This window comes from Ambystoma mexicanum, chromosome 14 (assembly GCF_040938575.1).
Source record: "Ambystoma mexicanum isolate Mex_15411 chromosome 14, UKY_AmexF1_1, whole genome shotgun sequence".
Classification (NCBI taxonomy): domain Eukaryota; kingdom Metazoa; phylum Chordata; class Amphibia; order Caudata; family Ambystomatidae; genus Ambystoma; species Ambystoma mexicanum.
Genome location: NC_090940.1, coordinates 596,096,013 through 596,109,335, shown reverse-complemented (window position 1 = coordinate 596,109,335; position 13,323 = coordinate 596,096,013). Strand labels below are relative to the sequence as shown.

Here is a 13,323-nt window from a genome sequence, read left to right as displayed (position 1 = left end):
ATGCAGTGTTTGAGAGGCGTTTGTGCGGTAATGTGAGAGCTTTAAACAGAATATGCCCATGAATGGGCAACCAGTGAACACTTCTTCTGGCCGCTGATCTTAGTGCGATATTTGGTATGATCTGTAATTTGTTGATGTTGCAGGTGGTAGATTGTGCGTAAAGGGCATCACAATAGTCTAATCTGGAGATGATGAGGGCTCTTGCAATTGTGATGCAGTTCTCAGTGGTAACAAATGGTCTGCATGCATTGATAAGTTTAGTCGTGTAGGCCGCGGGCGAGGCGATTGCGTTTACCTGTCTGGTTAGTGAAAGGGATGAGTCCAAGTAGACTCCCAGGCCCTCATTACGACCCTGCCGGTAAGTTAAAAATGATGCCGGTAAAGGATTACCAGCATCCCTTACCGCTAGGGCCGATTATGACCCGAGATAGTGCTATCAGTGTCACCGTAATCAATGGTGCCGCTAACTGCGCCAAGGGCGTGGGCACGCGACCTCCCATGCTGTAAATACCGGCATGGCGTAAAGTGGGGATGAATACGAGTCAAGCAGACATGCTCTTAACGCCCTTGCGAAGGCCGTAAAGTACCTTACCGCCATGGTGCTAATACCGCCATCGCGGAACAACCGTAAAAGCCCATGTGCAGTGTTCCAAAGTGACACAGGTGCACATAATCAGCACAGGTGGAGGCAATACAGACTGGCCAAGCACAAAAGGAGCACACCCCACCCAATCCCACACCCAGTCACACTTCACAATGATTCCAATAGGACTAGCAATGTTGGGGCTGGAGGACCTGATTGCAATGGAACAACAACAACAACAACAAGCACAACAGGCAACACGGAGGAGACGCAGGAGGAGAAGGAGGGCAAGGCAGGGCCAGCAAGTCCCACCAGCACAGCCAGTGCCACCACGCAGGCAGCCCCCAATCCCACGCATCAGAGCCAGTCCATTCAACCTCACCGCTGAGCAGATCCACACCCTGTACCGTTTGGACCGGGACACCATCACCACCATCGTGGACATGATACACGACGACATCGTCAGCATGATTGAAACACGCATCGCCATTCCCCCCCCCTACTGAAGGTAGTATCCGTGCTCCACTTCCTGGCCACAGGCACCTACCAGCACACAGTGGGGCACTTGCATGGCATTTCACAACCATTATTCTCACGTACGCTGAACCAAGTGCTTGATGCCCTCCTCAAGCACACAGACGACCACATTACCTTACCACGGTCTGCCCAGGAGATCTCAAACACCAAAGTGGGTTTCCATGCACTGGCCGGCATACCTGGTTGCATTGGTGTTATCGACTGCACCCATGTTGAATTGGTGGTCCCACTTGCCATGGAGGTAACGTACCGCAACTGTAAGCTATACCACTCAATCAACGTGCAAATGGTATGTGACTCGAACAGGATCATCACACATTGTTGTGCCCGATTCCCCGGATCAACCCATGATTCAATGGTCCTGCGGAACTCCACAATACCACGCTACATGGAGCGACATGCAGGGCAGAGATCCTGGCTACTCGGTGAGTCGCATGTCATGGCCATTGTAATGTGAAGTGTGTAGGTGATTGAGGTAGAGATGCATACTTTACCTGGCTGATATGGGGGGTGGCAGGGGGAGATGCATACTTTACCTTGTTGATATCGGGGGGGTTGAGAGATGCATACTTTACCTGGCTGATATGGGGGGGGAGAGATGCATACTTCACCTGGCTGCGAGTACCAGAGGGAATGGAGCAAGCTCATACCCCAAAGCAGCCCAGACTGGAGCTGACACCTGACCACATAATGCAAGATGTAAGCAGCCCTACCATGTGAATGAAGCTGTGTCCCAACCATTCCACAGCCATCTGCATGTGCACTATACCAAATCAGACCGCATCCACCCTCAACGAAATGCAGCTACATGCAATGACTTTAGCCAATACACAGCACCAAACACCATCTACTGAAAGGCCAGTCCCCCTCACTGCGTACAAAGGAGTCACATGACGGTCATAAACATCAATACACCACTACACTGACACAGAGGCCCAAGTAAATAGCATAACACCATTTGAAGTGCTCAGAGAGATCATCATGAGGCTGACGGCAATGGTGCCAGGATGAAAGCATTAATATCACTGGACATCTGCAAGATCACCAAAACAACCACTGTGGACTAACACAGTGCATGGGCACTCACAAGGTACTGGACCCCCCTGCGTACACTAGTTGATGGCATGCAAAACAGTCAATAAGAGGAATACACATATAGCAGTCACATCATGTGACTCCATTCATGCATTGAAATGGGGTTCAAAGTAAGAGATGAATGCATGCCATGGTGTCACTTGATGAGGTAAAATCTGATGTTATAACTAACAAATACATTGTTGCCCACATACAGGTGATGCAGGCTATCCCTTGAAGAGGTGGCTCCTTACCCCAGTCCGGAACCCACAAAAAAACCAGCAAGAGGAGGACTATAATCGTGCACATACACAAACCCGTGTGGTGATTGAGCAGACATTTGGCCTCTTGAAGGCACGGTTTCGGTGCCTCAGCAGGTCTGGTGGGGCACTCCTGTACCGCCATGAGAAGGTGGCAAAGATCGTCATGGCATGTGTACTGCTACACAATATGTGCATCAGACGGAATGTGCCCCTGCCCCCTGACGCTGAACTGCAACCACCTGACGAAGAGGATGAGGAGGGTGGGGATGGTGCAGCACCTAAGGGAGGAAGCGATGCACAGGAGGGACGTGCCATGAGTCAGACTCTGATTAACCAATGCTTCTAGCACACATGGACGGGGGGTGTCACATGGAGATGGCACTTGGGGCACTGGGTGGGACATGCACACTGTGGACTGTTCACCAATAAAGCACACGTACGCAATGAACAATGTCCACACATGTGATTTGTGCATAACCAAAAAGTGTATTGAAATGGAAAATTTAAGTGAACACACCCACTCCCCCTCCCCCTCAACTCCCCAACACACCCACTTTCCCCCCCCCTCAACTCCCCAACACACCCACTCCCCCCCCCTCAACTCCCCATAACATGGTGTGGATGTCTGTGCTCAAGTGCATCATGTGGGATCGTTCCACAGGGCGGCCTCTATTGGCACCCCCCTCTCCCGGCACCCGGTGCACCCCTGACTGTACGCTGCAGGTTCCTGCCCGATCTGCGGACGGGGCTGGTTCGGGTAGAACTGGCAGCCGAGGAGGAACTGGGCTGCTCACATGGACGCATGTCCCTCATAGTTTGGACAAGCTCAGAGAGTACGTGCCGCACCGCAAATATCCTTGGAGGTGGACTCTATGGCAGCCTTGACAGTTTCTGCACATTCCCGCATTTCCCCCCTTGCGCTGGTGCATTCTGCCACATGCTGTGTCAAGAGGGAGGCCAGTTGTTGTTGCCGCTTGACGATTTCATGCATCGGGTCCTGGGTTTTTTGGCATGTGGATGATGCTACTTGCGTGTCCATTGAGCTGCCCCCCTCCTGCACATCTGCCACTGGGCATGGAGTGGCCGGCCAAGAGTTATCAGGAGATTGCCCCTGTATGCCATCGTCAAGCTGGCTGCATGGGGACAGGTAGGGGGAATGAAGGGGCGCAGTGGGGGGACCCACAACAACATCAACATCCCCTTCATCATTGTCTGAGCTGGCAGCGGTGGCAGCAGTCTCACCAATCGTGCTGCTTCCTTCTTCAGCGAGCGACGCAATGCAGAACTATGTGCAGACTTCGATACTTTGAAGATGAGCCTTCAAAGTAGACGGCATTTTGCACCCTTTAAAGCCGAGAAACATGTTTGCGGGGAATCCCTGCCAACAGCCTGTTCCCATAATCCAATTGGGAGTTCACCAAGGCCCCCACCAAAGCGGCATGATCTTCAGGGGGGAGATAAGGAAGGGCAAGCCAACGAAGCCGCAAATGATAACAAAACGACTGCAGTTTGTTTTCTACTTGTGTCTCGCAGCCGAGGTTGTCCTGCCATGTAGAGCCCCAAGTTCACAATTCGGGGCCCATCAACCTTGTGTTGGGAGGGCGTTTATGTTTGGCCTATAGCAGATGATGAGGGCCAAACCTCTGTTTTGCTGGGATTGAGTTGGAGCCAATTCGTCACCATCCAGACTCCCACCTCCTCCAAGCACTGACTGACTGTAGCATAGGATGGCTAAGGCTGTATTCTGACCTACTAGAGAATGGTGGCGAGCTTTAACCATCTGGAAGGGTGGGTAGGTTGAGGGCTCGGACTGCACTCAGTGGTCAAGGATTGGAAAGGAAAGCGCGATAACTTGGTGTCGCCCTTTCAGGAGCAATGATAAGAGATGTAAGGAACTCATGTTGGCAACAGTAAAGACAGACACAAGTGATGAGTTCAAGAGTGTTTATGAAACTGTAAATACCGGTTGGAAAAATGCCTAATCTAAGATAGGAGCAAGCATTGACCATAAAATTGAAAAATAAGGCAGTCCTAGTGGCGTTGTGTCAAATAAAAAGGGCCTATACTAAGAAACCTATTGCCAACATTACACTAATACGAAAAGAGTGTGGGATAATATTCAGAAGAAAGAAGTGTTAGCAAATAATAGGTCAGGATGCGGTAGCTTGGGTCTCCCTTCCACACGTTTTAAGCAGGGGGTAAGGTGGGATCTTGGAGCACAGCACACTCTCGAGCTTCCCAGCACGAGACAACAGTTCTGTTTCAGCTTATCCAGAACCTCGATGGCCAAGTCTCTTCCTCCTAGAAAGTCTCTTGCCTTCGAGGGACAAAAAAATAACAAACGAAATAAGGTCAGTTCCAAATGCACATTGGGTGATGCTTTCAAGCCTGGCTCCCCCTCTTCTGGACGCAGATCCTTCTCGAATCTCAGCCTCCCTCCGCCGGGTTCACTATAGCTCCCGATTAGGGTGATGATGGTTCACCACTGGGTGCCCCTCTACTGGGGCGCAGACCCTTCTCGTGTTGTTGGGTGATTGCTTTTCACCCCCTTTGATCTCTCTCTTCAGGGCTTGGATCCCAAAACAGTCCCTATCGATATCTGGGCCTTCGGAGGTTGAGTCTCCTGGTTCCGAGGGCCTGATAGGTTTACAAAAAAAAAAGAATAGTTCCTTTCGGGTTGAACTTGAGATGATTGCTCTTCACCTCTGGGTCCCCCTCTTCCGGGCGCTAACACCTTTCGAATATCAGCCTCCCCCCGCTGAGATCACTATGGCATTCTCTTCACCTTAGCAGGATTCACTTCCCTTTACTTTTTAATGTCTTTTGAAACAGTTCATAGTGGACATCCCTCTGCCGGCTTCACTCTTGTCAACACACTGTTTCTTGGGACTTTACACCTTGCCCCCTCTTCGTCAGCATCCCTCTGCCGGGTTCACTCTTTCCAACTTCACATTCACATTTGCTTTCAATGTTTGTGGGATTCACTTTCCCTTGCGTTCACACGAAGCGGGATTCACTTCCCTTACGTTCTCAGTTCTTAGGGAAAAGGCTTTTGACTCTACGGGGATTTTGCTTGACCTCCTGTATGACCACTTTGACCTATCGTAGTTGCTTTCCTGCGGCCTTCTGGTATTTGTAGTTTCAGTCAGAAGGGGGTCTACCAGAGCTTCTCAGAGCAGCACCCACGTGGTGGTGGTCCCTTTATGCAGCTTGTCACCCTTTTACAATTTTACAATTCTTTGAACTTTTCTCACTTTGCGACTTTCATTCACCACAGCTCGGTTCTTATCCGCTCTCCCTTTGACTCACCGGCTGTGATGAACCACTTGGCTTTCCTCGTAACTGGAGTCAAGGCCGGTACCCCGATAGCAGGCGTCTCCCTCGCTCTGACTTATCAGCGTGCATACGCTGCGTGTACCATTGACATCTGCTGCAACACACTTGGGCTATTGTCCTCGGTTTTACGATTCCTTCTGCGGAGGTTTCGCAGGGTTTTGTCGAGAAGGGCAAGGTTGTGTTCCTCCTTGTCAGCCTCTCAATGTTTGCCGCCTTTCTCCTCCTCTTGAACTGCCGGGCCTGGATAACTGTCTCGTTGTGCAGTCTGCCTGCCTCGTATTGTGCCGTGTACCATGTGTGTTTACCGGATATGGAAGGGGCATCGGATTGGGACAGGAGAGGTCTAATGGGAGGGAGGGAGGGAGGTAGATGTCGTACAGACTACGAAGATTTCAAAGATCACACCCTCCTCTCTTTCTTCAGTACAATACTGCATCTCCATTGGGTTATTCTCCTAAGCATAACCCTGGGCTCCCCTACCCAGGTGATTTATTCTCGCTCTTTCGGTCCCAGGTTTGGGATTGTAGCGTGTCAGCACTTCTTTGGCCACCTGAATAAGGGTTTCTCATGGCTCGCTTGGGAGAATACCCTCAGGTTTCTCACAGAGATTAATGAGTATGACAAATTTGATGCACCCTTTATCACTGTCTGTTTTTGATGGCAATTTTTAATCACTTCTTCCCCCTTGTTCATGGCAATATGCACCCCGAAGAGTCAAGACAGAATCTTGTGATCAAAATGTATTTTTACATGTCCATGGTGTTGAAGTTACAGTTGTTATTCTCAAGCCAAAAAAGTGTAGTATGTGCTATATTAAGCACAGTTTTCACAGAGACAACAGGTTTGTGATATTTTCGGGGGATGGGATTCTGTTAGCAAAACCACAAAGCAATGCATTAAATATCAGTTTTCCCAGGTAAAACAAAATGTCGGAAAGGAAAGAATAAAGCCCCCAAAAGTCCTTCAGAAATCCCACATCACAACTTTAAACCGTGTTCTAAGAGACTTCTAATCTGATTTTGTTTGTGGCAAGAGAGCAACACATCGCAAACTTGTGATGAGAGTACTCAGATGTAGCACCTATTTTAGTCTGGTTACTATTTGTATTCCCGCCTGTAGGACCTCGTGTTGGAGCTGGTGTTTGGATACCGAGGAAAAGACTGTCGGAACAATGTACATTACCTGAATGATGGCGCGGATATCCTGTACCATGCTGCCTCCGTTGGGATTTTATACAACGTTGCCACAGGTGGGCAGAAAAGGGTTGTCTTTGTTACACCTCTATATCCATGATAGTAATTCATGAAATAATTATCATAATAGTTTAACGCTTTTATGAAATGTCTCAAGCTGTATTCTTCCCACTTTTAAGCACTGTCATAGTAAGTGCAGTGATTATCCAGTTTATTGGTACTCATTTAATGAATTTCAACAGGATGAAAAGCTCAGTCATTTTCTAGGGGCAATATCTAAAAATCATAAACAGCACAAGCCGATTCTGGCAGATGTCACTAGGAATAATCTGATTTACATTTGTTTATCGTAAAGCGGGAGCTCAATTCGCAAAGAAGCTACACAAAGTAACTTTGACTTAAGTCTGTAGTAAATCAGATTTGCTCATAGTAACATGTTAGTGAATTGAATATCACTCTCCAGGTTTAAGTCAATCGTAAGTCACAGTAACTTCTTTGTGAATCAGCCCATTAATTATTTAGGAATTGTACTGTTCACTCTGAAACCGGGTGTACCTTATTTCTGTGCATCCATAATCCTTTGATTTCTGTTTATTTTTGTTGCAGCTTATCAAGACTTTGGTCTTTATTACAAGTTTGACCGTATCCACCAGTAATTCTAACGGGATACCAGCAAACTGCCCTTACCGTTACCGGCACCTGATATCCCGGTATTAACTGGATATTCTCAGTGCCAGCAACAGCAGTAAATCCCCATTCCATGGAGTCTCATAGGACTCCACAGGGGGATTGCCAGAATTACGGGCACGGGTAATACTGGTGCCGGTAATTCCGGCATTTATTTGCTGGTAGGGACTTGATTTACCTCTAGCTCTTGGCTGAAGGTAAATCAGTGCCCCCACTGGCAAATGTGTGTTTCGGTGGTCCAGTAAAATTGCCTGTGCCGGAATTATCTGCTATTCTTCCGGACCGGCAAAACTGTAATGACCCCTTTTGTTCCATAACACATGTGCCTTTGCTCTACATGCGAAGAGTCATGATTGGTCCATACATCATATATGTTAGCAGAAGAAGTGCAAGTGATGTAGAAATGGAGCTAAATGGGTTGCATGTACAACGCGAAGAACAGTGTGTCTTCCCTCTGTTTCCCCTCCCTTGCCTCTTCTCACCTTGAAACACTTGTGTATAGGCGCGTCATAAATGCCATATCATATCTTCTTCCGAGCTTGCCGCATATGGCATGCATTCCAATAGAGCTTTCAGTGCTTGAAGCATAGCCTGCAGGGTTCCATTTTGTTTTGCTGTTACTATTTGTGGTAATTTGCTGTTGAACCATTCTCTGCTAAACAGTCATTATTCTGAAGACCTCTAAGACACTTCCTGTGACTGCTATGTCAAAGGTTGGTTGGCATTCTATGGAAGGCAGAGGCTGAAAGATGTGTGTACAGCTCTGTGGGTGTTAAACCCCCATTTCTACATGGTGACACCTGTAAAAAGTCAAGGGGATCAATACACATATTTTAAAGGGGAGATTCAGATCTTTTGCGATATCTTTCTGTGTATAAACTTTATTTAAATAGAACAATACAATTCGTATACAAAAATAAATACGGCAATAATATAAAAGGTAACATGAAATGGTAAGAATTACCGGAATCAGTCACAATCGACAAAAGGACATGATAATACTTTTAGTTCATGTGTACGAAGCTGCAGAGCCCTCCTTCTGAACGTTTTCACGAAGGACAATGCCCAGGGTCCATTACATGTTATTAAAAGATCAAAAATGTCTTTACTTTTCCTGACATTCAAATATTTCAATATCGGTACCAGATAAAAGGCCCACAGCTGGGCATATTGAGGACATAAAAACATGAAATGTATACTCGATTCCTCCTTCTCCGAGCAGAAGGGACAAAGCTGTTATGACTGAAGTCCTGGTTCTTTCAGGTGGCTGGCCAGGGAATTAAGGGAAGTAAATTAAAACATAGCCTTGTGATGCCCCATCGTTCATACCTATGCATAAAGCAGCCACGATACGGGTGAATAACTTCAATTGACATTAATAGCGAGTCAACAATGTTCAGGCTTGGGGCAGCGTCCACATCCCTAAACCCTCTAGCACTAACACATAACTTTGAGGTAAGATCTTTGACCTCCAATTTTGGAGTATCCAAAGTCACTGGGCCATAAAGGGGTGGCTTGGACCATGACTAAGGATTTTAGAAATTCGTTTCACCAGTGGATCTTTATGGTTGAGCGGCAGGAGGTAGGAGAGTCCAAAATTAAATCTGAGAGTACGGCTTTGGCATTAGAGCGTGTTGAAAAACCACGTCTTAAGCGTTGCTCTATACCACGACTGAACAAGGGGTGAGATATGCATATATAGTTCATAACCCAGGGTACAGTTTGGTAGGCTCAATAGCCTGCGGAGGAAACTGTTTTCAATTGTCTGTAATTTAGAAGGGTCTTCAAAACCCCACAACTCTGCTCCTTTTGCGATGTTCGGACGATCTCAGAATCCGAGGATCCTTAGACAAAATAATTCACCGGCCTGGGCAAAGATTAATGAGAATATAGCTGATCAATTGGGCTCACCAGTTGAGGCACCAAAGTTTAATAATTCATTGTTGAGAAGCGATTACCTTTGAGTGCGTTGCATACAAAACACGTCTTAAAAGGTATGAAAAGCATTATCATCTTTGCACTGTATGAAGTAAATAAAAAGCTTGTATTCCCTTGATACGGAACAATTTTTGTTCAAAACAAGACCACCATGTTTGCATCAGAATGAATTGTGGGAAGTGTGGCATTGCTTTAAAGGTTTGTTTTAAGGTATGCAGTGTGTTCCTGCTGAAGCTTATTCATTTTAATAATTAAATGTTTAACACTCAGTAAATTATCTAGATAAATTCAATGAAACTTTAAAAGTAAAACTGTGGACAGTGGATGTGGCAAGACTTCTAAACTAATTTTGCAGACATAGGGCCTCATTACGACCCTGGCGGTATGGGGTAAACGGCCGGCGCCGTTTACCCCGTACCGCCTCATTATGAGGTCCCCTCGCGGGACCCAGGAAGCAATGCCTGGTCAAACCAGGCGTGCTTACCGGGTCCCACGAGGGGAAGAGGGACCAAACAACGGGCCGACTCGTAATGGCCCGTTGTTTGCTCCCTCTCCGATTCCCATTCAGCACTGTGGGGGCTGAAATGGGAATGGGGAAGGACCGGGTCTGGGTCCTAGGAGGGAGGAATTACCGGGCCTTCCGAACTCGGAATGGCCCGGTTATTCCTCATTCTGAGGACCCGGACGCGATTTCGGCGGCAGCCATGCCGCCAATAGCGGCATGGCTACCGCCGAGGTCGTAATGAGGCCCCTAGTCTATAAATGTGATGGTACATGGCGTGCTTATTTGGACATTTTTGCATAAATATTGATGGAACTCAGAAAAACATGTTTCCACTATTGAAATCATTTTTTCAGGACTTCTTCAGAGAGCATGAAAATTATATTTTGGAAATTCTGTTGTGAAAATACGCAATCAAATGCTATAAACACGCTTATCATGGGGATTATCAGATTCACAAAGTGCTCACTAAATATAGTATGCTTTGTATATATACATGTAGATCTCATATAACCTCACATTTGGCAAATGAAAATATAGTAGGACGATTATTGACTAAACAGAATGAGAAACCGGCGAAAAGATTTGTCTTTGTTCATATTTTTCAAATTGTGTTTGTATCCACCTTTCAGAGAAAATGTAACAAATCTAAATGTAAAAAAGAATCATTATTCGGGGCCAGCAACCTTTGGCTCTCTACATGTGTTGGACTACAACTCCCATCATCCATAGCCAGCACAGCCAATAGCAAGGGATACATTGCAGTCCATAATCACCTGGAGAGCCACAGTTTGCGGATCCCGGTGTGACTGGATAATAAAAAGCTGTGCATCCTAGTTCTGAACTCAATTCTACAGTAGAAATCCACGTTAGATCATGACAGAAATAAATGGAAAACCTATTATTACAGCTTTGCCTCAGAGTGTTTTCTTTTGCAGCAGTCATTCAATCAAACATTATAGGAGAAAGAATTCCAGTCGCGTTTGTTTTGGAATACCATTATAAAAAATGGGCTTGAAAAGGCAATGTAAAAACATTTCTAGAAAAGTCTTTACAAGTATTGCACAAAAGTACTGATGTCTGGAGCAGTCAGAGATTTTCCATTGTGGTACAGCTCCAAGGATGTCTGTTCCTTTTATCCAACTCAGCTGTTCTCAATTTTTAAGCATCCAAAAGTGGAAAAGCCGGGAAACCTGCAGGAGTATAAATCTGGGGCCTTAAATCTAACCCACCTCTCTGCAGCAGGTGCATCAGCCTAATTACCTTTGGCTTCCCAGATGTTTTGGACAATGCCCATCATGAGCCCACACCTTGACTATGCTGACTAGGGCTGATGGGATTTGTAGTCCTAAACATCTGGAGAGCCAAAGGTTGCAGATCCGTGAGCTATCCCCTAAGAGCTGCACATCTGAACCCAGTGTCTTCCATTGTGAGACTGTAGAAAATCATTTCCCCCACTGCATGGACCCTCTGTCCCATCATTGTTTAATGAATCGCAGATCATCCAATTGAAAATGTAACTGAATCAGGGCTTTGCTTTGTTTTCTAGGCTCCCAGAGCTTTTACCAGGAACACAGCGATGACATTTTGTGCCTGACTGTTAACCAGCACCCAAAGTTCACCAACCTAGTGGCAACTGGCCAAGTAGGTATGTTTGTATTTTTTAAAAAAGGAGTACCATTAGCATGGAGTAATGCAACTTTAACATATTGGGGCAAAATGAGTGCATCTTGAAACCAGAAGTCAATGCATAGAGCAAATGGGTGCCATTGCCTGCTGCATGTTTCTCTTGGAAATGTGAGTTTGAGTGGAATTTCTTGTTATTTGCAATCACAATAATTGATTGGAAAATTCTAGATTTCTGGAAAGAGTCTTGAATTGCTCCCAAACAGTCCTGCATCACACCGAATTCCTTTCTTTTCTCAAATGTGGGGTACGTACATCTTCCTCTTGTAAAATATGTTGGGGAGTACCCAATAAATCAACAGTATGTGCACTTCAAAGCTCTACTGCTATTTCAATTGTCACCAATTTGTACTCCGGGACAATTGTTTGCCAATATTTTCAAGACATATTAAGTCTATTTTGTTTAAAGGAAACCTTTTTTGAATATGCAAATATTGTTTATATTGCATTTGCTAAATAGGTTAATTTATTAATATTACTTTATAACTGTATTTTGTATTGTGTAATTTACCCTTTTGGTGCAAGGTTAGCGGTCAATCAAATATTTAGAATTACTTTTACTGAAATAAAATAAATGTAACTTTGCAGGGAGTTCCTGGGATGTATGTTGAGTAAATTTAACTGCATTTCTTGTCGCCGTAAACATGTTCAGAGATTTTGTGGCACTGACTGGTAATGTTATTCTCATGCCTACCCCAGAGATAAGTGGTTACATTTATAGTTGCCAAATGAGAAATCAAATCTTGACTCCTAGCCGCAGACCACAGCAAAGCTCCAGAAATGTAATCCACCCCCCCCTCCCACGTGTGGATCCCATTTCTAATGTGCTGCAGCCCTTTCAAATACATTCAGGCAATTTAACCCTGCATTTTAGGATTCAGAATGAGCCATCTAAGGTCTAACTGGACAACCAAAATTCTAACCAGGCAAAGAGAAATTTTGAATTAAATGAGTTCTTTGCGGATTATACCTTCCAGACTAACGTTTCTGAGTGATGCAAACTATTTGCTGTGCAGTGATTCCTGGAGCATAGAAGTTCATATGAAATTGTCACAATGAGTACCAGTCTTATCTAAGATCATTGAGAGCACAGGGTTATGAATTGCTGCAAAGGTGTGTGGGTTCTTACAGGCTGCCCTTCATGTAACAGGGTTTACAACTACCATGTTCCCGTCTTCTGTACTTTCAATGCTACCCCGAAAGAATAGCTTACGCTTGCATACCCCATCTCTGCACATTAGGTGTCTGCCGCCTGTGAGGGGTCAGTAATGTGAGACTCACGACTGTGTTTAGTTTTCTCAAGGTTTGACATTTTATTTCAAATAAAATTATAACATAACCCTAACTAAACCTACCCTACCAGGGGATTCCCTACCTAGTCTAGGATCTAAGGAGAAACCTCCTAGCACTCAGAAAACCAACCCTCACACTAAACAATATAAACATTCAAAGCATCATAAAAACAATATAATTAAAAGGTTACCAAACACCCAGTGTCTTGGGTGACTTCTACTGGTCCTGGGA

The 13,323-nt window shown here is 45.6% G+C and overlaps 1 protein-coding gene across 1 annotated transcript in view; it reads left to right on the top strand.

Annotated features, from left to right (window-relative positions):
* EML5 (EMAP like 5) overlaps positions 1-13,323 on the top strand; it is a 772,681-nt gene that overhangs the window by 665,088 nt on the left and 94,270 nt on the right. Inside the window, exons 30-31 of the mRNA XM_069637955.1 lie at positions 6,913-7,042; positions 11,663-11,761. Coding sequence (XP_069494056.1) covers positions 6,913-7,042; positions 11,663-11,761 — 229 coding nt within the window. The remainder of the gene's footprint in view (positions 1-6,912; positions 7,043-11,662; positions 11,762-13,323) is intronic.